This window comes from Monodelphis domestica, chromosome 8, assembly GCF_027887165.1.
Source record: "Monodelphis domestica isolate mMonDom1 chromosome 8, mMonDom1.pri, whole genome shotgun sequence".
NCBI classification, from domain to species: domain Eukaryota; kingdom Metazoa; phylum Chordata; class Mammalia; order Didelphimorphia; family Didelphidae; genus Monodelphis; species Monodelphis domestica.
This window is the reverse complement of record NC_077234.1, coordinates 213,811,359-213,834,837: the sequence shown is the minus strand read 5'-3', so window position 1 is coordinate 213,834,837 and position 23,479 is coordinate 213,811,359. Positions and strand designations below refer to the sequence as shown.

At 36.3% G+C, this 23,479-nt stretch overlaps 1 protein-coding gene across 2 annotated transcripts in view; it reads right to left on the bottom strand.

Annotated features, from left to right (window-relative positions):
• Window positions 1-23,479, bottom strand: part of IL3RA (interleukin 3 receptor subunit alpha) — a 104,977-nt gene that overhangs the window by 9,006 nt on the left and 72,492 nt on the right. For both annotated transcript variants that reach the window (XM_007501018.2, XM_056807169.1), the window contains exons 7-10: window positions 23,309-23,427; window positions 19,525-19,548; window positions 12,152-12,278; window positions 4,391-4,490 (exon numbers count right to left, since the gene is read on the bottom strand). In XM_007501018.2, coding sequence (XP_007501080.1) covers window positions 4,391-4,490; window positions 12,152-12,278; window positions 19,525-19,548; window positions 23,309-23,427 — 370 coding nt within the window. The remainder of the gene's footprint in view (window positions 1-4,390; window positions 4,491-12,151; window positions 12,279-19,524; window positions 19,549-23,308; window positions 23,428-23,479) is intronic.

The window sequence follows — 23,479 nt, the reverse complement described above, 5'->3', positions numbered from 1 at the left end:
AAATTGGGAAACAATGTTCATTACAAAAACCTCTGACAAAGGTCTAATTACTCAAATTTATAGAGCTAAACCAATTGTACAAAAAATCAAGCCATTCTCCAATTGATAAATGGGCGAGGGATACGAATAGGCAATTTTCAGTTAAAGAAATCAAAACTATTAATAAGCACATGAAAAGGTGTTCTAAATCTCTTATAATCAGAGAGATGCAAATCAAAACAACTCTGAGGTATCACCTCACACCTAACAGATTGGCTAACATGACAGCAATGAAAAGTAATGATGTGGGAGGGGATGTGGCAAAGTTGGGACATTAATGCTTTGCTGGTGGAGTTGTGAATTGATCCAACCATTCTGGAGGGCAATTTGGAACTATGCCCAAAGGGTGCTAAAAGACTGTCTGCCCTTTGATCCAGCTATAGCACTGCTGGGTTTGTACCCCAAAGAAATAATAAGGAAAAATACATGTACAAGAATATTCATAGCTGTGCTCTTTGTGGTGGCAAAAAATTGGAAAATGAGGGGATGCCCTTTAATTGGGGAATGGCTGAACAAATTGTGGTCTATGTTGGTGATGGAATACTATTGTGCTCAAAGGAATAATAAAGTGGAGTAATTCCATGGGGACTGGAACAACCTCGAGGAAGGAATACAGAGTGAGAGGAGCAGAACCAGGAGAACATTATACACAAAGAGTGATACACTGTGGTACAATCAAATGTAATGGACTTCTCCATTAGTGGCAATGCAGTGATCCAGAACAACTTGGAGTGATCTGCGAGAAAAAACACTATCCACATTCAGAGGAAAATCTGTGGAAGTAGAAACACAGAAGAAAAACAACTGCTTGAATACATGGGTTGAGGGGATATGGCTGGGGATGTAGATTCTAAAGGAACATCCTAATGCAAATACCAACAACATGGAAATAGGTTCTCATCAAGGACACAGTGAAATTGTGTGTCAGCTGTGGGAAGGGTGGGGGTAGAGTAGGGAGGGAAATAATGTGATTCTTGTAACCAAGGAATAAGGTTCTAAACTGACTAAATACATTAAAAAAAGAAACAGCTACCAGAATTCTAAAGGAGGTTTTGGATTTGGACTCATGCTGGCCAGAGGCATCCGGGTCTCTCTCTGAGATTTCTCTCCCTGACCTGTTTCTAGACTCCTGAATTAAAAGCTAGTTAGCTGAGGATTAGGGATCAACCAGCAGTTAGCTGGCTGGAGGAGGGTTCAGTGAACCCCAAGAACTTGGGGGAGGTAGTCTTCCAGAGGGGACCAGTGTTAGGGTTTCCTACTCCCCCCTTTCCTTGCCTGACACCCTTACCTCTCCTTCCCAGTGTGAACCCAAATAAGTTGTTCACTACTTAGGTCTGGTTGGTTTCTGATGCTAGGAAAGGGGACAGAAGATTTGGGGAGAATCACATTTCTCCCCAAAAAGGGAAGGTTAGCTCAGGATCCCAGGGATCCAAACTGCTTCACCCAAGGAACAACATCTCTCCTTGATAGTGGGGTGACCCCAGGTTTCAGAAGGGAAGTGACAGTGGGTGTCCTCCATCTCCCAGAACTATTCTCTGATGAGACATATTCCCTCTGTCAGTGGGGCAAGACTTGGCTACCTCTCTCCCAGAAAAAGAGAGGGGAAGAAGAATCTTCTCTCTCACCATTTCTTTCTCTCCTTCCATTTCCCCTTGTTCCCCCTCTCAAATCCTTCTATTACAATACTGAAAGAAGATATTTAGGACAGCTTTTATGTGAAACTTATGAGTTCTAGAAGGAGCCAGGAATTGACTAATAATTGAGGAGTGGCAATTAGTTTAGGTTCTGAAATAGCCTCTGAATAGCAATCTGAAACTAATTTGTAGAGCAGGGGTGCTCATTGGTAGACTATCAACTTCCTGCTTTAGAAATTTGTTTCTTGCCTAATAAGAAATATGTAATCCCATTCAGCATGGTAGGATCATAGCTTTATTTATTTATTAAAACCCTTATTTTTTGTCTTAGAATCAATATTACGTATTCTAAAGCAAAAGAGTGGCAAAGTTTAGGCAAAGGGGATGAAGTGACTTGCCCAGGGTCACATAGCTAGAAAGTGTCTGAAGCCAGATTTGAACTCTAAGCCTAGCATTCTATCCACAGAGTCACCTAACTACCCCCAATATGAATTTATTAAGTGCTTACTATGTGTTACAACATACCTTGTTTTACCTGGGCATAGGACTAAAGGCAAAAATAGTTTCCCTCTCAAAGAACTCACATTCTAATAGGAGAGCTTACATGTAAATAACTGAGTACTTGATTTGTAGAAAAGGAAATGGAACCTGATGATTGTTAAAGGACTTGAGCAAGGTCACAGTGCTAATAAGCAATTGAGGCAGGATCTGAATCAACAGCACCAGAACTATTGCTTTTCATTACCAAGCTTTGGTAGCAAAGGCTCTCTTCTCCCATTGGTGAGTTCCTTTCTGATCCTTCATTCTGGGGAGGGAAAGAAGCCACCTCTTCTTTCATTGTCTTCCAGGTCCTGCTTCTGACTCTCTGGTCTTTGCTCTAAGTATCCCCTTGTCCCCACTCTTGCCCTTCTTATTGGAGGTAGGGATTACCTTTCTCTTTTAATTTGCTTATATTTGTGCCCTCAGTAGCTGACCTATCATAGACCTAATAAATACTTGTTTGATTCCATCTGACAGTAACAACTGAAAGGAAATGTATAAAACTCTTCAGGGGAAAAAATGGTTTAGTCGAGAAGTTTTTAGGCAAGGAAGTTGGCAAAAAGATAAGACAAATGTTAACACGTTTCATTAAAAAATAAACTCTAGAGCAGGGATAGAAATAATTTTGTCATTGGCAATAATATAGGAGAAACATTGTTAATTCTGCTGTGCATCTCTAGGCTTCTTAACTAAAGCTGAACTAAAACTAAAGTAGAAATAATTGCTTTCTCTCTCAAATAAGGGACTGAATTCATAGAATGACCTTTCAGATAGAATCAAAGCAGTTCAAAAGGTAGGTGTAACAGAAGCCCTAGGGTTATGTGGGTGGGCTGGTAGTTTTAGGGCTTAAATTACAAAAGAATGAGATAGCCTGGAGGCTCTGTTCTAAAACCCAGAATTCTCTGAGGACTACAAAAAGCTACGGCAATTCAGCAGAACTCCAACAGATGGCAGCTGAGAGCACCCTTGACATTGGAGGACCAGCGGACGGCTGGGCACTGATGGATGCCAGAAGCCCAGCATGACACCTGGCCATTTGATAAAGTCATTGGATCAGTTTCTTTGAAGGAAATTGCCGCAGTAACATTGGAAGCAACCACAAGTTCCAGCAAGGATGTGGACCCAGTAGTGTGAATCCTCTACAATTGTGCCCTTACCCCACAACTTCCTTACATGGGTCCCTCTTCCTGCTTTGGTGGGGCAACCTGTGGGAGAATGTATCCTTGTTTTTTTGTAGGAGTGGTAGTGATGGTGGGAGGATTTCCTTATTATTTATTTTGATATGATGTCTATATGTATTCTGTTTTGAAATGAGTAAACATTGGTAAAAAATGAGATACATTCTCCAAAACATTCTCTGATGTGTCCAGTGTGGAAACTTGTTTTGCTTGACTATATGAGTTTTACTTTTTCAGTGGAGGGGAGGAGGAGGCATGTGGGAAAGAAAATGAAATAATTCTTAGTAAAAAATAAAATAAATCATCATCATCATCATCATCATAACAAATATATAATAATAAATTCTTTTAAATGTATATTTATTTATTTTAATTCATTAAGAATATCTTTCTATAGTTACATGATTTATGTTCCTTCTCTCCCTTCTTCCTTCCCCCTGAGCTGAAGAGCAATTCCACTGGGTCATACATGTATCATTGTTTAAAACCTATTTCCATATTAATCATATTTGCAATAGAGTGATCATTTAAAGTCAACATTCCCAATCATTATAGTAATAAATTCTTTTTATTTATTTATTTTTATTTTTTTATTTTTTTATATATAGTAATAAATTCTTAATAAAAATTAAAAATGATTGGAAAAATAAAATGAATGTTGTTAGAGATAATAGTTTTAGGTAGGGGCTGGCAATCTATGCCTTGAACTTGCTTAGTTTCACCGCTGAGGAGACCCTGGACTATACATATGAAATGATTTATTACATGGCTGGTATAGTCAATCACTTATTCAACAAGCATATGTTAATTGCCTTATTTGTTAGCCACTTGTGCTAGGTCCTGGGGATACAATGAGGAAAATGGATCAGTCTCTGCACTCAAGTAGCTTACCCTCTATCAGGAAGAAAACATGCACAGAAATAAGTATATACAAAATAAATACTATTACTAATGATAACATTAAGTGTATAAGAGCAATATAACAATGATTTATTTTACCTTTTGCAGAGATATCCCATAATAAACAGCATAATGAAGGCTATTCCAAGAAATGACAGCAATACAAATGTCAGAGGATTGCTTTCAGGGTCTTCATAACCTGATAGAATAAGAGTTAAAAAAGGGTAAGGGTCTATTTGGTCAGGTAGAGTGGACTGGCACAGGGGATTGAATGCTGCACCTGGAGTCAGGAGGACCTCAGTTCCTTTTTTTAAAAAAACCATATGTATATATGTATATATATACATATATTTTTTAATTTAGGATATTTTCCATGGTTCCATGATTCATGATTTTCCCCACCACTCTTCTGTGCCCTCTCCCAGAGCTGACAAGTTCCACTGGGTTATATACAGTTACCATTGTTCAAAACCCATTTCTATGTTATTCGTATTTGCAGTAGAGTGATCTTTTCACATCAAAACCCCATTCATATCCCATCAAACCACGTGATCGATCATATGTTTTTCTTCTGCATTTCTACTCCCACAGTTCTTTCTCTGGATGTGGATAGTGTTCTTTCTCTTAAGTTTCTCTGGCTTGTCCTGGGTCATTGCATTGCTGCTAGTAGAAAAGTCTATTACATTCAATTGGGCCACAGTGTACAATGTTCTCTTGGTTCTATTCCTTTTACTCTGCATCAATTCTTGGAGGTCATCCAGTTCACATGGAATTTCTCCAGTTCATCATTCCTTGGGGCACAATAGTATTCCATCACCAGCATATACCACAATTTGTTCAGTCATTCTCCAATCAAAGGGCATTATCTCATTTTCCAATTTTTTACTATCATAGAGTGTGGCTATAAATATTTTTGTACAAGTCTTTTTCTCTATTATCTCTTTGGGGTACAAACCCAGCAGTGCTATGACTGGATCAAAGGACAAGTATTCTTTTAAAGCCCTTTGCACAAAATTGTCCTCCAAATTCCAAATTGTCCTTCTTCGAATGGTTGGACCAATTCATAACTCCACCAGTAGTGTATTAGTTCTAATCTATCCTCAGACACTTAATAGCAATGTTACCCATGGCAAGTAACTTAACTGTTTGCCTCAGTTTCTTAATCTGTAAAATGAGCTACAGAGAAGGGAAGTAAAAACTACTCCAGTGTTTTTGCTGAGAAAACCCCAAATGGCATCATGAAGAGTCAGAGATGACCAACTGACCCCCCCCCCAAAAGAATCTATGAATTTAAGATTTCACTCATTATTATTTTACCTTCTCTTAATTAGGGTTAGATTACCACAGATGACAATCTCAAAGTTCTCTTGTTCCCTCTGAGATAATTAGCAATTTGTGCAGTTTTCTGGCTTGAGCAAGAAATGCCAATAGTCAATAATTTCTGCTGTATCTTTCTGGTCGTTTTGTATCATGGAAACTGCCTAGCTTAGCAATCATCATCTGAACCTGCTAGTGGTAAATCCTAAACTAATTTCCATGTGATGAGAAAGTTTATAATCATATATAATTGGGACTTTGGAAATTTAATCCAATCCCTAATTTTACACAAGTGCCAGAGCTGAGACTTGAATCTAAGACTCATGGGTCCCACTGTACCTCTATTTTTGCTACACTGTTTCATAGAATCTCAGAGCTAAAAGACCCATCTGGTCAAACCCATTCTCATTTCCAGACTCTAAAGAGATCATACTCTCCTCAGCTAGTGATTCTGATGCCACAGCTGTCGTCATTCAAAATCCATTGTCCATCTGCCACACTGTATTTTTTGGAATGCCTGCTCCATAGGTAATCAATTTACTTTCACCTTAAATCTTCTTTTTTCCCCCATTCCTTTTTTTTTACTCTCACAGAGTCCTAACTACTCCTGATGACCCAGTTTCCTTGGCCCCTCTTTCAATAGGACATTAAATAAAGCTAACCGGGATTTCAAATTATTTTCCCATTAATTAATTTCTAATTGATTAAATTTTAGAATACATCTGTTAAGTAATCACAAAAGTGAAAAAAACCCTTTTTCTTCTTGTTTTACTGCTTTTTTAATATATAGTGACTTTACAGTAGTTTAAAATAAATATAATAAAAATAATTTAAATTAATAGAAGGTAACTATACAAAGTTTATGCTTACATTTCCTCCCTTCTCTGAGTAAAGGGACTGGGTTAAAACTTTGTTTTAAGGAATATTTTTTGCTGGTAATCATAAAGGAGCATATGTTCAGACTACATATTATATAAATACACACGCTTGACATCTGATCTATAGAACATCTGTTCCTCCCACAGCCATGAATGCTCAAGGCCTGCAACCTAAAAGTACTCACATTAACTACATTTGTGGCTGGTACCAATTATCCCTTCTCTTTTCCCCTTCCCCCATAATGAAAGGCCAATAAATAGACAGTTTTCTTTGCTTGGACATGGAAGCTGTTTAAACTCTGGCCTTTTGCAATCATAGTGTATCCAAAGTATTATGCTAAACATGTAAATTATTCATGAAAATTCCATAGTCCCATGTTCAAATGAAAACAGCTTCGAATGAAATTAAATTCATTTCAAATGAAAATAGCTTATTCCTCAAATATTAACTTGTTAAGGCTTGGCTCTCCTCCTTAATATTAAACATGAAAAAACCCACACACATGGGGAATATATACATTTAACAGAAGTAAAATAAATCTATAAGTAATAATAAATACTATTTGTAGGACAGCATAGATGGATAAATAAATAGAAATTCTACTGAGTACATTTTAGAATGAGGCAGATCTGAGTGAAAAGGTTACTTTCTTTCTTTCTTTTTTTCTTTTGCTGTTTTAGCTTCAGCTGCTATTTAAAGACCTTCACTGATGGGGAATCCATTATATCCCAAAGTCACTGAATTAACTTTTTGATGGTTGCTAGAAAAGTATTCTTTGTTATTCAGTCGTGTCACAGAGTCAGGCCATTTTGGTCTCTTTCTTTCTTTCTTTCTTTGGCAGGGGCTTTGGAGGCCCTATATTTAATTTAATTTAATTTTTATTTAGGGTATTTTTCCATGGTTCCATGATTCATGTCCTTTCCCTCCCCCCTTTCCTCCTCACTCCTGGAACTGACAAGCAGTTGCACTGGTTATACATGAATCATTGTTCAAAATCAGGTTTTTCTTTGCAGAGATACTAGAGTGGTTTGCCATTTCCTTCTCCAGTTCATTTTACAAATGAGGAAATTGAGGCAAACTGTCTTTCCCAGAGTCACATAGCTAGTAAATATCTGAGGACAGAATTGAAATTAGATATTCCTGACTCAAGGTCTGGCATTTCTCCACTGTGCCACTTAGCTGCCTCCTAGTGACTCATTGTTAATGGGAAGCACACCAGTGGAAGCTTCAAAGTTCAGATCTATAGGCCATAGAAAGCAAGGCTGTTACCTTCCTAGAGAACCAACCTGCATAGACTATAAGTAGGGAATAGTCCAGAGGAAGTGGTAAATTGTGGGAGTATGTCCAGGTTATATTTTGGTCCCTTATACATTTTTTATTGTTTAGAGTGATTTTATTTTATCTTACATTATTTTCTTTATTTTATTCCAGTAACAAATTTACACAACTTTCAAAGGTTACATGGTTCATGTTGTTTCCCTCCCCTCTTCCCTCTTATACATTTCCAGAGACACAATGGAAAAATTCTCCACCTGGGACTCTGCTTCCCAGAAAAAAAAAAACCAGAAAAACACAACCCCCCCCCCCATACTTTTTCCTCTTTTAGACTGTTGTCGTACTGTCTGTTTCCTAGTGTGTTTATTTTAAAAATCAAAACAGTCCTTTGAAAGACCTTTTGCATGGTTGAATGGTTGAATGCTAATATTGATTGTATCTCTGAATCAATCACAAGTGCTGAAGCTAATGTGATCAGTATGAATGTCGAGCCCTCAGAACACAATATTGCCTAGAATTCTCCTAAAGTACGGAGAGTCACTGTGCTCTTCCACCTCTGTGCCTTTGTTTATGTACTTCCTTATGGATGGAATGTCCTTCCTCCTTCTCTTCACGTTAGATTCCTACCCAGCTAAAATGTCACCTCCTTCATTAAACCTTTCCCTAGCCTCTGTAGTAAAATCTTTTCCCTTAAAGTATCATGCAACATTTTTGGTTTTATACTTTGAACATTCTCTTCTGCGCTGTCATTATTGTTCTTTGCATCTTTTCTTAAGCTACACAGCAGCAGGCCTAAACTTCAGATAGCTCTCTCCCATAACCGAGCACAGTGTTTTAAAAATAGTAAGTCATTTTTAATAAATGCTTGTTGAGGGGCAGGTAGGTGGCTCGGTGAATAGAAAGCCAGGTCTCGAGATGGGAGATCTAACCTCAGATACAACCTAGATGTGTGATCCTGGACAAGTTATTTAACTAGAATTGCCTATCTCTTACCACTCTTCTATCTTGGGAACAGACACTTAGTAGCCATTCTAAGACAGAAAGTAAAGGTTTAAAGAAATAAATGTTTGTTGAATGAATGAATCATATATTGTATGATTATCTCTTTTCTTTATCTTCTCTCAGCACTTATGAGTTCTATTTGTGCTCTATTAATTTGCCTTTGTAAATATCCTTATTTGTGTTCCCTTTTTGGGTTTTATAATCTAAAGTAGATAGAATCCAGTTCAATTTATTAAGCATTCATATTCAAGGCATTACTTTAGGGGCTAAGAGTACAAAGACAAAAATAAACAGACTGACCACAAAGGGCACAAGGTTTACAGAAGTAGCTTATATCTATTTACTAAGAACAAATTGCAATTTCTAATTCTGCTTCTGAAAAAAAATCCTTGCCCTTTGCCTTAGAGTTGAGTTTCTAAGTATTGGTTCCAAGGTAGAAGAGCTCTAAGGGCAAGGCAGCTAGGGTAAATGACTTACTCAGAATCACACAGCTAGGAAGTATCTGAGGCTGGATTTGAACCCAAGACCTCCCATCTCTAGGCCTTTCTCTCTATCCATTGAATTACCTAAATGAGCCAGTGATGAATTTTTTTTTTTATGACATGTATTCCTACCTTTAAAATGGTAGATAGACAGTAGGGTTTCTATAAATGATCTGCCTATGAAATTGATGGGACACACTGGGGAAAGCAGAGAAAGAGGGTTATCTTCATTCCTATAAGCAGGCACGTTCAAAAATCTATATGTAGTTTTATAACTTTTTCCACAAAGGCAGCTCAGTAGCTCAGTGGATAGAAAGCCAGGCTTGGAGACAGGCGGAGCTGGGTTCAAATCTGATCTCAGTTACTTCTTAGTTGTGTGGTCCTGGACAAGTCACAACTCCAACTGCCAAGACCCCACCTCTCTTCTATTTTGGAAACAATACTTAGAACTGATTCTAAGACAGAAAGTAAAGTTTAAGAAAAAGTAAAAGATAAACTACAATCACATTTTTGTTAATAAATGCCTGTGTGATAATATTAACCCATTTTGCTAATAATACCCCCTGGCTTTGCCATGTCAATTCAATTCAGTTCACCAGACATTCATTAAATGTCTAATATGTGCTAGGCACTGTACCAGACAGTGGATTGAGGGATTGGCCCTGGACTTGTGATTTCATTGGTATAGGGAATTTTCTGGATGAGGAAATTCCTGCCAACACAGATCAGCAACTTAGAATCTTGAGAGTTGTTCAGGCCTATGGATACACAGCCAATATATATCAAAGTAAAATTCCTGGTTTCAAGTCCAGCTCTCTATCCATTATTCTATTCTCAACAATAGGTACTTGAGGACTACAAAGGAAAGGAAGATAATTTCTTTCCTCAATGAATTTATAATTTGCTAGGGAAATACAACACACAAACACATATACACAACATGTGCATGCATGAGCATACATGCACACACACAAAATAATGCAAGTTAGAGGTGATCAGAGAGTAACAAATGGGAGGATCAGGAAAAGTCTTGATTAGGAGGTAGAACTGAGCTGAGGCTCAAACATATCCAGAATTCTAAGAGTGACAAAGGAATTCATTTCAGGCAACAAGGGGATGCTCTATGCAAAAGTCTAGTGAATAGCAAGTAGGGCAGTTGGCCTGAAACATGGAGTATGTGAGGGTAAGTAATGGGAAATAGCTGTAAAGACAAGCTGGAACCATATTGAAGGATTTTAAGTTGCAGAAGGACCTGTATTCTGTTCCTCTGGCAAAGGAGAGTCAGTGAAACTAGACTAGAGTCAAAGAGGACTTGGAGGTTGTGAGCCTGGGTGACTGGAAGTATAGTGTTGCCCTGGAAAGAGATAGGGAAGGTGGGAAGAGGGGAAGGACCTGAGATGGATTTCTCTTTTAAATATGCTGAGTTTGAGATCCCTGTAACACATCAGGAAGACATGTCTAGCAGGCAATTGGACATGTGGCATTGTAACTCTAGAGAGAGTACTCTGTATGTGTAGAGTCACTTTTTTGGAAACAATAGTTGAACCCATCAAGAGCTGATGACATCACTGAGAGTAAGGGTGCAAAGGAGAAGAGATCCTAAGACAGCCTTGAGGTGCACTCATGCAAAAGGAGTGGAATCTACCTAAGGATTCTTCAAATGAGATTGAGAACAGATAGGAAGAAAAGCAAGAAAAAATCGTGTTATAAATACCCAGAAGACAGGATCCCCTCACTATATATTGGCCAAAAGTAGTTACAACTTCCAACAGAGGATTTATTTGTAGCTGACTAGTCTTTCCCTTTTGTCTGTCCATCAATATTTATGAACACTTGATTGGGTTCAAATGAACTGGGTATAAATCTTGGCTCTGTTGTTTATTATCTATTTGACCTCTAGATGCTTTGCTGCTATTAGCCTTAGTTCCTTGATCTGTAAAATGAGAATGTTGCACTAGATGATCGCTAATGTTTCTTCTAGCTTTAAATCAAAAGTTCCCAGGATTCCTTCCATAGACTGAAAATACCATAGCTTTGGCATCAGTCAGTACACAAGAAGGGATTCATTGAGTTGGCTGAGGACTTAGAGGAACAAGTGTTCTGCCTGAGAGGAATTTGGCATTCAATTCAATGAGTCTTCTTCTACAACATGACCAATATAGAAATATGTTTTGCATGGTCACACATATATAACCTAGATTAAATTGCTTACTTTCTCAGGCAGAAGAGAGGGAGGGAGGAAGAGCATTTAGAACTAAAATTTTAGAAAACAAATGTCAAAAATTGTTTTTACACGTAAGTGGTAAAAAAATGAAATACTATATTATGAAAAAAGTTGTACACAACCCCAAGCTAAGAGGTATAGCTGGGAGACATGGGATATTGAGAATTAATAGTTAAAACAAAATCTTAGTAGGCTAGACATTGAGTCTAATCCAATAAAATAAAATTTAGTAGGGATAAATGCAAAGTTTTAAATTTGGATCAAAAAAATCTACTCAAGCATAAGATAGAGAAAATATGGTTAGATTGCATATGATCTGAAAAAGATCTCAGATTTTTCATTCACTATAGGCAAACTACATTGGTGCATAAGTTGCCATGATATTAATATTATAATTGTAATCCCAAAGCTAGTAAGTGTAGAAAGTGGGATTTGAAATCAGGTATTCCTGAATCCAAGGCCAGCACTTTATCTATCAGTTCAGATTCTTCTTTAATACGGTATTAGGGCTTGATTAAAATGCTTCCTATGGAGCTGGACTTGAATACTTTGACCGCAGAGTGCAATGATGCATGCTTCATATGCTTAAGTGGTCATGGGAAGCTTCATGGGATGTGCTTTAATCCAGTTTCACATCCCCTAATCCATACATGTATTAGAATTAAAGAGTAGTACACTTACCAAATTCTTGGGGCTTACTCCATTCACTCCAATTACCACCTACAATGTTTTTAGTTCTTATTTTCACAGTATATTTTCCAGCAACCTTTTTGAAGACAAAATTTCTTTCTTTTGTCATATTAGTGATCTTGAAAACAAAAACAAAATAATTTTTAAAATATCTGTCCACATACTCACTCCCTGACATTTATGTTCCATATGCTAGAAGTAGATATATAAGGAGCTCTGTGATTCCAGAATAAGTATATAGTCAGTTCTAACTAGTTTTCTGAGAGTCAATTCTTAAATTTTTCAATGTGAGCATATTTACATCTCAGAAATTAACAAATTATGCAAATCAAGACTTGATTCTCTGTTTGGTTGTTTGCCTAGATTTAGAAAGTGATGAATAAAATGTTGATAATTCAGTTTAACCTTATTTATTTTTATTTTCCTTTCCAAATTTTCTCCCTCCCTTTAGCTCCTCCCCTCTCCATTGAGAAATATGATACTTATAATACATAAGAAGTCATGCAAAATGTATTTCCATATTAGCCACATATTGCCAAAAAAAAGCAAGAACAATAAAGTGAAGAAAAAATGTTCTTCAACTTGTACTCAGAGGTCATAAATCTCTTTCTAGAGGTGGATAGTATTTTTGATTACCAGTCCTTTGGAATTATCATGGTTCATTGTATATTTCATAGTTGATTATCCTTACAATGTTACTGTTATTATGTACAATGTTCTCCTCAACTCTGCTCAACTCACTTTTTATCAGCTCATGCAACTTTTCCCAGTTTTTCTGAAACTATCCCTTTCATCATTTCTTATAATCTAATAGTATTCCATCACGATCATATGCCACAACTTGTTCATTCATTCATCAATTGATGGGCATCCCCTCAAGTTCAAGTTCTTTGGGGAGGGGGTGCTGTCAAAGAGTATGCGAGTATGCACAGTTTTATATCCCTTTGCGCTATTGTTCCAAATTGTTCTTCAAAATGGTTGGATCAGTAGTTCACAGCTCTACCAACAGTGCATTTTTCCACATCCCCTCCAGCATTTGGCATTTTTCTTTTCTGTCATATTAGTCAGTCTAATAGGTATGAGTTAGTACTTTGGATTTGTTTTACTTTGCATTCCTCCAGTTAGTAGAGATTTAGAGCATTTTTTCATTTGACCATTGATAGCTTTTATTTCTCCTTCTGAAAACTGCCTGTTTATATTCTTTGATCATTTGTCAATTTAGGAATGATTCTTATTTTTATAAATTTGTTTCAGTTCACCTTATATTTGAGAAATGAAATGAGACCTTTATTAGAGAACTTGCTATAAATTTCACCCTCCCACCTATTTTCCTGTTTTCCTTCTAATTTTGCATTGATTTTGAGTGTGTGAAATCTTTTTTAACTTAAGATAATAAAATGAATGATCCATTTTATCTCCCTTGATACTTTTTGTCATATTTATGCAAACTAAGTTTAAAAGCATATCATGTGCACATTTCCCTCCTCCTTCCCACTTAGAAAGCCAGCTTTTAAATATTTACCAGTACACCCTTGAGTGTACCAAAGGACAAGATTAGGTATAAAATCCCTTTATGAGTCATGAGTAAACACAAAGATAACCTCTAGAAGATTCAGGGTCAACATGAAGAAACATTTAACCTCTTCTTTTTTTCCCCCATTTGAATTAGTTTATTTAGTCAGTTTAGAACATTATTCCTTGGTTACAATAATCACATTATTTCCCTCCCTCCCCTCTACCCTCCCTTCCCACAGCCCATGCCAAATTTCATTAGGTATTACTTGTGTCCTTTATCAGAACCTATTTCTATGTTGTTGATGTTTGCACTAGGATGTTCATTTAGTCTACATCCCCAACCATATCCCTTGGATCCATGTATTCAAGCAGTTGTTTTCCTTCAGTGTTTTTACTCCCACAGTGTTTCCTCTGAATGTGGATAGTGGTTTTTCTTATAGATTCCTCCTAGTTGTTCAGGATCACTGCATTGCCACTAATGGAGAAGTCTATTACATTCGATTGTACCACAGTGTATCAGTCTCTGTGTACAGTGTTCTCCTGGTTCTGCTCCTCTCACTCTGTATTCCTTCCTGGAGGTTGTTTCAGTCCCCATGGAATTCCTCCACTTTATTATTCCTTTGAGCACAATAGTATTCCATCATCAACATAGACCATAATTTGTTCAGCCATTCCCCAATTGAAGGGAATCCCCTCATTTTCCAATTTTTTTTTGCCACCACAAAGAGCGCAGCTATGAATATTTTTGTATAAGTCTTTTTCCTTATTATCTCTTTGGGGTACAAACTCAGCAGTGCTATGGCTGGATCAAAGGGCAGACAGTCTTTTAGCGCCCTTTGGGCATAGTTCCAAATTGCCCTCCAGAATGGTTGGATCAATTCACAACTCTACCAGCAATGCATTAATGTCCCAACTTTGCCACATTCCCTCCAGCATTCATTACTTTCCTTTGCTGTCATGTTAGCCAATCTGCTAGGTGTGAGGTTTTGAGTTTTTTTCAGAGTTGTTTTGACTTGCATTTCTCTGATTATAAGAGATTTAGAACACTTTTTCATGTGCTTATTAATAGTTTTGATTTCTTTAACTGAAAACTGCCTATTTGTGTCTCTTGCCCTTTTATCAATTGGGGAATGGCTTGATTTTTTGTACAATTGGTTTAGCTCTTTATAAATTTGAGTAATTAGACCTTTGTCAGAAGTTTTTGTAATGAAGATTGCTTCCCAATTTGTTGCTTCCCTTCTAATTTTGGATGCATTAGTTTTGTTTGTGCAAAACCTTTTTAATTTGATGTAATCAAAATTATTGATTTTACATTTTGTGATTTTTTCTAGGTCTTGCTTGGTTTTAAAGTCTTTTCTTTCCCAAAGATTTGACAAATATACTATTCTGTGTTCGCCTAATTTGCTTATAGTTTCCTTTTTTATATTCAGGTCATTCACCCATTCTGAGTTTATCTTGGTGCAGTGATCCTGAACAACTTGGAGGGGAGATGGCCAGGGATGTAGACTCTAAATGAACATCCTAATGCAAACACCAACAACATGGAAATAGGTTCTGATCAAGGACACATGTAATACTCAGTGGAATTATGTGTCAGCTGCGGGAAGGGTGGGTGGAGATGAGGGAGGGAAGGAAATAATGTGATTCTTGTAACCAAGGAATAATGTTCTAAATTGACTAAATAAATAATTTACAATGAAAAAAAAAAAGAAAATCAGAACAATTCTGAGATATCATCTATATCTATCAGATTGGTTAAAATGATAAAAGGGCAAAATCACAAATTTTGGAGGGGATGTGGAAAAATGGAGACACTAGTACATTGTTGAATGAACTATGAACTGATCTAGTCATTTTGGAAAACTATTTAAAATTATGCCCATGGAGTTAGAAAACTGTGTATACTCTTTATATTTTAAATTTTAATTATTGTTTATTTATTTTTAAGTATTTTTCAGTGATTATATGATTCATGTTCTTTCTCTTTCCCTTTATCTCCTCTCTCCTGGAGCCGTCAAACAGTTCCAATGAGTTAGTTATACATGTATTATCACTCCATACCTATTTCCATATTATTCTTTTTTGTTATCTTTTAAAAACCAAGACCTCACATCCTATACCTATATAGTAGTAGTCTCTCGGTAACCAAGGATGACGATTGTCTTTGTGCGTTTTCATCTATGATAGATGAGTGTACACAAAGACACTTGTCTATACATATATAGACAAGTGAGAAATCATATATTTTTCTTCTGCATTTCTATTCCCACAGTTTTTCCTCTAGTATTGTCTTGGATTATTGCATTGCTATTAGTAGCAAATTTGATAACATTTGATTGTGCCACAATGTTTCAGTTTCTGTGTACAATGTTCTCCTATTTCTGCTCATTTCTCTCAGCATCAGTTTGTGTTTTTCCAGTTCATATAGAAATCAAGCAGTTTATTGCTCCTTATACCACAATAGTATTCCATAACCATCATATACCACAATTTGTTCAGCTATTCCTCAATTGAAGGGCATCCCCTCATTTTATAAATATTTGCCACCACAAAGAGTGCAGCTATGAATATTTTTGTACAAATGTTTATGGTTTTTTCCCTTTGGTGTACAGACCTAATAGTGTTTGCTAGATCAAAGGGAATTCATTCTATGCCCTTTGGGCATAATTCCAAATTGCCTTCCAGAATGGTTGGATCAGTTCACAAATGCATTCTTGCTGTATCATCTCCAACATTTATGTTTTCCTTTACTGTCATATTGGCTAACCTGCTAGGTGTGAGGTGGTACCTCAAGAGTTGTTTCGATTTGCATTTCCCTAATCAGGAGGGATTTTGAACAGTTTTTCATTTGATTGTTGATAGTTTGTATTTCTTCATCTGAAAACTGCCTATTCATTTCTTGACTACTTGTCAATTGGGGAATGGCTTGATTCCTTATACATTAGACTTAGTTCCTTATAAATTTGAGAAATTAGATCTTTATCAGAGTTTTTTTTTAAACCTTAACTTTTGTCTTAGAGTCAATACTGTGTATTGGCTCCAGGGCAGAAGAGTGGTAAGGGTTAGGTAATGGGGGTCAAGTGACTTGCCCAGGGTTACACAGCTGGGAAATGTCTAAAGTCATATTTGAACCTAGGACCTCCCATCTCTAGGCCTGGTTCTCAATCCACTAAGCTACCCAGCTGCCCCTCAATCCACTGAGCTACCCAGTTGCCCCCAGAGATTTTTGTTAATCTCCCCCCGGCCCCAATTTGTTGCTTCCCTTCTAATTTTGGTTGCATTGGTATTGTTTGTAAAAAATCTTTTAAATTTAATATAATCAAAACTATATATTTTACATCTCATAATGTTCTTTATCTTTTGCTTGGTCTTAAATTCTTTTCTTACACATAGATCTGACAGGCATACTATTCTATGTTCCCCTAATTTACTTATAATTTCTCTCTTTTTATTTAAGTCATTTACCCATTTTTAATTTATCTTGATATAGGGTGTGAGATGTTGATCTAAACCCAATTTTGTTTTGGTTTTCCCATATTAGTGTTAAACATGTATTATGCAAAAATATTTCCATATTGATCATTTTTTATAAGAGAGTAATCATAGAAAACCAAAACCCCAAATAAATAAAGTGGAAAATTATATGCTTTAATCTGCATTCTGACTCCAACACTTCTTTCTCTGGAGGTGGAGAGCATTGTTTGTCATAAGTTCCTCAGAGGGGACATGGATCATTGTATTGTTGAGAGTAGCTAAGCTTATTACAGTTGATCATTCTACAATATTACCGTTACTGTGTACAATGTTCTCCTGGTTCTGCTTATTTCACTCTGCATCAGTTCATGTATGTCTTTCTAACCCTTTCTGAAATGATCCTGTTCATAATTTCTTACAGTACAATAGTACTCCATCACTATCATATACCACAGTTTGTTCAGCTGTTCCTCAATTGTTGTACATCTCTTCATTTTTTTCCAATTCTTTACCACCACAAAAAGAGCAGCTATATTTTTGTACAAGTAGGTCCTTCCTTCCCTTCCCCTCCCCCCATTTTAAAATATCTCTTTTGGGTAAAGACCTAGTAGCAGTAGTATAGGATCAAAGGATATACATTGTTTTATAGCCCTTTAAAAATAGTTCCAAATTGTCCTCCAGAATAGTTGGATCAGTTCACAACTCCACCAGCAATGAATTAGTGTCCTAATTTTGCCACATCTCCTCCAACATTTATCACTTTCCTTCACTGTCATAGTCGCTAGTCTGACAGGTGTGAAGTGGTACCTCAGTTGTTTTAACTTGCATTTCTCTCATTGAGGGACTAAAAACATTTTTTCATATGATTTTTGATAGCTTTGATTTCTTCATCTGAAAACTGCTTATTCATATCATTTATCAACAGGGTAATGACTTGTATTCTTATAAATTTGACTTAGTACTTTATATATTTGAGAAATGAAATCTTTATCAGAGAAATTTGTTATGAAATATATTTCCCAGTTTGTTGTTTCCCTTCTGTGTGTATATTATTTAACCCAACAATATCCCTATTTAGGCATGTTTCCCAAGGTGATCAGGAAAAAAGGAAAAGAACGTATATGTTCTAAAATTTTTATAGCAGCTCTCTATGTGGTAACAAAGAATTGGAATTAAGAGGATGCCCATCAATTGGGCAATGACTGAACATGTTGTGGCATATGATTGTGAAGGAAGAGAACAGTGAAAAATGATGGACAGGATAATTTTTAAAAAATATATGGAAAGACCTAAATGAAATTATAAGAGTGAAATAAGCAAAACCAAGAGAAAAAGATACATAGCAATAGAAATATTATTTGAAGAATAACTGTAAATGTTCAACTTTAGAGAAGGTACTGATAAAAAGAAACATGCAAAAGTATAGTTTTCTATATACATACATATATGTGTAATATATGTATATATTTGTCAAATGATACCTTCTTTAGTGTGCGGAGGAGTGGGAGGAAGGGGTTTACCTGGGAACTTTGATGTAACAAACAAAAAAGAGAGATCCAGAGAGACAGAAAGAATTCTTTCCCTTTTGGTGAACCCATGTCTTTAGCATGAAAAGTCCTAGAACTTCAGTTATGTAAGTCATACTCTGGTGGTTAATTTGACTTGATGCTTATTTTGAAGTTATCTAGGTGAAATCTAGTGAGTCAGTTACCCAATAGGAGAACATAACCCATCATTTTTATTTACCATTATATTCCTGGACAGTATTACTACCTGGATGAAGATACTCCGATTAGATTTAAAGCTACCTTTCACTGTTCTGAGGGTAAATGGAAAATGAAAGAATGGAGTCCTATGTCAGAATTGGAGTCAGGAAGAACTGGTTGTGTGACTCTGGGAAAACTGATTAATTTTGGGGGGGCAACAAGTAATTTTTCCATCCCTAAAACACTGGAGGGATTCCCTACAGTGAAGTCAACATTTTTAAAAGATATGTTAATATCATTGCTGCAGTTTTGAACAACACATTCATCAGACAATAGACAAATTGTACCTGATGAGAATTTATTCATTAAAGTTACCTATTAGCAATAAAAAAAAGAGTAGATAAGAGTTCAGTTAGCCTAAGCATAGTGATAGAGGTCTTTAAAGAAAAGCATCTGTAGGGCTGTTTCCCATCTATTCAGCTGTGGCCTCCCAGAAAAGCCTGATTTTTATTTTGATCCAATATTCTAATTAACAATACTAAATTAATGCAGTTTGATTGTATCAGGAGAAACAAAACTTTCATGAGTTACTTCTTCTCTAAAATACTCATTGGCTTTGGTTTTGAAAAGTCCAAAGTGATATTAGAGAAAGTAATACTTAAAACTCACCAAACGGAAACTCTTCTCACTGTTCTGTAAAAACAAACAAAAAGTAAAACCAAGTAAGTGGCTTATAGTCTAATCTCCTTAGGAAATGCCCTCCCTTATTTCCTCCTCATTTCTAGGAGAGTCAATATAACTTCTGGTGAGAATTAGAAAATGTGGTTGGCAGTTCGAGATGGCTAAAATTCAAGAGTCAATTGTTTTCTTCAGACCAGGTTTTGCACGTTTTAGTCACTGTACTTGGGGCCTCTTGGGTCAAACAGAACAAGTCAAATTCTTCTCGCTCTTGAGTATTCTTCCAGCTCTAAATTCTATCATTAATTTAGGAAATCTTAGAAGGCAGATAGCATGTTGCCCCTGAATTTTCTTTATATTCTGCAAACCCAATTTCTTCAGCCAAACATTTGGAGTTATGTTCAGTATCCCTTTCCCAATCCTAGTCAATAGTGTCTTGATAATTCTGAACACAATACTCTACATGTGATAGTGAGCCATTTTGGAAACTATTTCTCTATTAATGTAGTCTAAGACTGAATATGCTGGCATTTTTGGTTTTGCTTTATTTTTCATTGAGCTTACTATTCACTAAGACCCCATTCATATGAATTGTTGCTAGACATACGTCCTATATTCTGTTGCAGTTTAGAATCCAAACCCAAATATAGAATGTTACATTGTTCCTTGTTAAATTTTGTCTTATTAGACTTGGCCACACTTTTAGCATATGAGATGTTTTTAGATCCTGCCCCTGTTATCCAGCATTTTAGAGGCATGCTATTATCCAAGAAGGGAAGGGAAGAAAGAATCTAACTCAGTTATAGTTACAGCAGACAAAGAAGAATATTAGAGGAGAATACCAGTCATTCAAAGAAGATAACTTAGAAAAAGAGGGACCACAATGAAATCTATGACCTCTAAGTTTTGTATATTAATTACAAGGTATGGTTAATTAAATAAAATAGAGATCCTTTTTTGAGGAGGTAGACTTGACATTTGGTGGGATGTGAATCATGACTGGAATATAATTAAAGAGGTATCTAGGTGAATAAAACATAGGACCTGGAATCAGCAAGACCTGAACTTGAATCCTGTCTCAGATACTAGCTGTGTAGCTCTGGACATTTTATTTAGTTTCTCTTAACCTCAAGTTCTACATCTATAAAATGAGAATTAATCTGATGAGGATTGGAAACTACCAATCAAATCTTTAGTTTCCTAATGTTTACTAGATTTGGGGGACACATAAATGTATCATCAAAACATGGAACAATTATATAAAAGTGCTTATCTTATTAAAGAAAAACAATTTACAAAGAAACTACCTAATCACAAAAGGGTGACTTAAAATAAAATGTAGTTGCTCATACTAAGTAAATGTACTTATTCCTACTACCAGGTCCCCAAAGGGTCATTTTACTCTGATTCTCAGGGTCCTGGGGGTAATCTTTAGAGACTGATTTCCCAAAACTATTTGCTCATGTACTCTAAATGGTATATTTCCTTTTGATTATCAGTCATCTAGACTTCAATGAACTTTTAAAAAATATATATTTAATGAGAAGATAAGAATGGTTAGTACAAGACATTCTGTACCTCTGTAGAGTCAACTGAGGCTTGGAGAGGTTAAGTAATTTTCCCAAAGTCAATACAGCTAATAAATGTCAGAGACAGAATTTGAATTTTGCTTTCCTGACTCCAAGTCCAATACTTTAACCACTATGAGACATTGTTTCTTAAGAGAGAACTTTAAATGCTAGGCTAAAAATTTTGTGTCTTCTCCTTAAGGTCATAGGGATGTTCTAAAGATTTTTGAGTAAGAGAATGGCATGGTCAGAGTTGTAGGTTAGGCATATTGATTCAGGACTAGTGAGGAGTATAGATCAAAGAAGAGAGGAAAGAATGGGAGAAACCAATTTGTAGGCTATTTAAATAAAGGGTACAAAAAACTAAAGTAGGATAGAGTTTATAAAAATAGAGATATTGTAGAGGCAGAAAAGACTTCATAACTAATTGGATATGAGGAAACAGAAAGGGAAAAATAAAGAATGGCTGTGAGGTTGCAAATCTGGATGACTAGAAGGTGTCAACATGGAATCTAGGAATCTAAAACTTGTGGCCTAGTGGGATCTGTTGAACCCCAGGTTTCAAGACTAGCTTGTAGGTTGGAGACCCCAAAGTTTGTACTTGTTCCCTGTTCCTGTGGGAATCCACCCTGAAGGGAATCCCAGGCTAGCAGTTTCAGACTGAGTGGTGCCAAATGGTATATAGCTTCCCCAAATTCTTTTATTCCCTGTAGTCGTCATCTAGTGTGGTGCCACTTCCAGGGGTCAGTGTCCAGAGTGGCCAGAGTTCAATCCTCGGACTCTGTGTATGGTGCGCAGCTCTGTGTTGAGGCCTATTATTGCACTGAACCCCCTTTCCCTTGATTATAGGTTAATTTTGAATATTTAATAGTTCTGTGTTTTTTCCTAGTCAACAAAGTATAACAATTTCCTCAACAAAAGTAGAGAAGTTTGGTGGGGAATGGTTTAGGGCCATGGTGGCAAACCTTTTAGAGGGACAGATGATGTCCTCAGGTGCTTGTGGGAGCAGCCCAGACTCAGATCCCTCTGGTTTTCTAGTAACAAACTCTGTTGAACTCTGTATTGGGGTGATGGTGGATGTGCCCACAGAAAGGACTCTGAGTGCCCTCTCTGACATGCATGCCATAAGTTCACCACCACAGGTTTAGGGTTTCCCCTAAATATAAGATCCATTTTAGAAATGGTAAGTTTGAGATATCTATAGGACATCCAAGTAGGCAGTAAGTAATGTGGAACTCTAAAGTCAGGAGAGTAATTAGGGCTAGATATATAGATTTCATATATATAAAGATACATATAAATATGATATTTCAGCTCATCCTGGAGGAAAGAGTAAACTATATATCAAACTTATTTTACAGAAGTCAACTAGAATATTAGAATAGAGAAAACGTCATTAAATTTAGCTGGTAAGAAATCACTGGCAACAGTTTGTATGGTGATATGGTTGGAAGCCAGATATTAATGATATGACAAATGAATAGAAGGTAAAGAAATGAGATCATCTTTTTTTTAGGAATTTGGTTGTGAAAGGAATAAGAGGTTTAGGAGGATAGCTTGAGGATAACAGCAAGGCCAACTGCAGGATTTTGTTTTTTAAGGTCTGGAGAGACCTAGGCATTTTTGTAGGTGGAAAGGAAAGCGGCAATGGATAGTGAGAGATTGATGATGACAGAAACATAAAGAGTGATGGAATAGGAAAATTCCATGGGATATGGGAGAGGAGAGATATCAAGTGCATAAGTAGAAAATTTGACTTTGGTAAGAAAAAAAAATCCACTTCATCAGAGAAACTATAGAAAATGGGTTGGAAGTGGTGTTGAAGCGAGACTATGAGTTGTGGAAGAAAAGAAAAGTTGACTCAAAGAGGAAGATCTATTATTTATTAAGGTGACAGGAACTATTCTTACATGATTTTTTTTTCCTGTGGGGATATTTTTTTTTGCTGCTCAGTGATTAATAACTCATTGTTGATAGCTGATTTCTATTTTAAACAGAGACCGAAGAACATCCTTGAGCCTTAGAGAGAAGAAAGTAATAAAGAAAAGAGAAGAAAGCGAAGTAGTTCAATTAGAGGAAGTTCTGGTACAATAGAATAACTCTAACAAGAAAGAAGTGGCTCAACTGAGGGAAACGGATTCTTCAGGACCCACAATATAAAGAACAGAGGTCATAGGGTATGATTGAAGAAGTGACAAAAAAGTTACCTTTTGGATTTCAAGCTGAAAGGAATTCTCGGATAATTGTATTGATTTGGGCATATTCCAATGCATGTAACAACTAAAATGTCTGCAGTTTATGTTGATATTTGGTGGAGTAAGTATTTCTGAAACAGAAACAACATTGTGATAGATGATAGAGAAGTCAAAACTTTCACT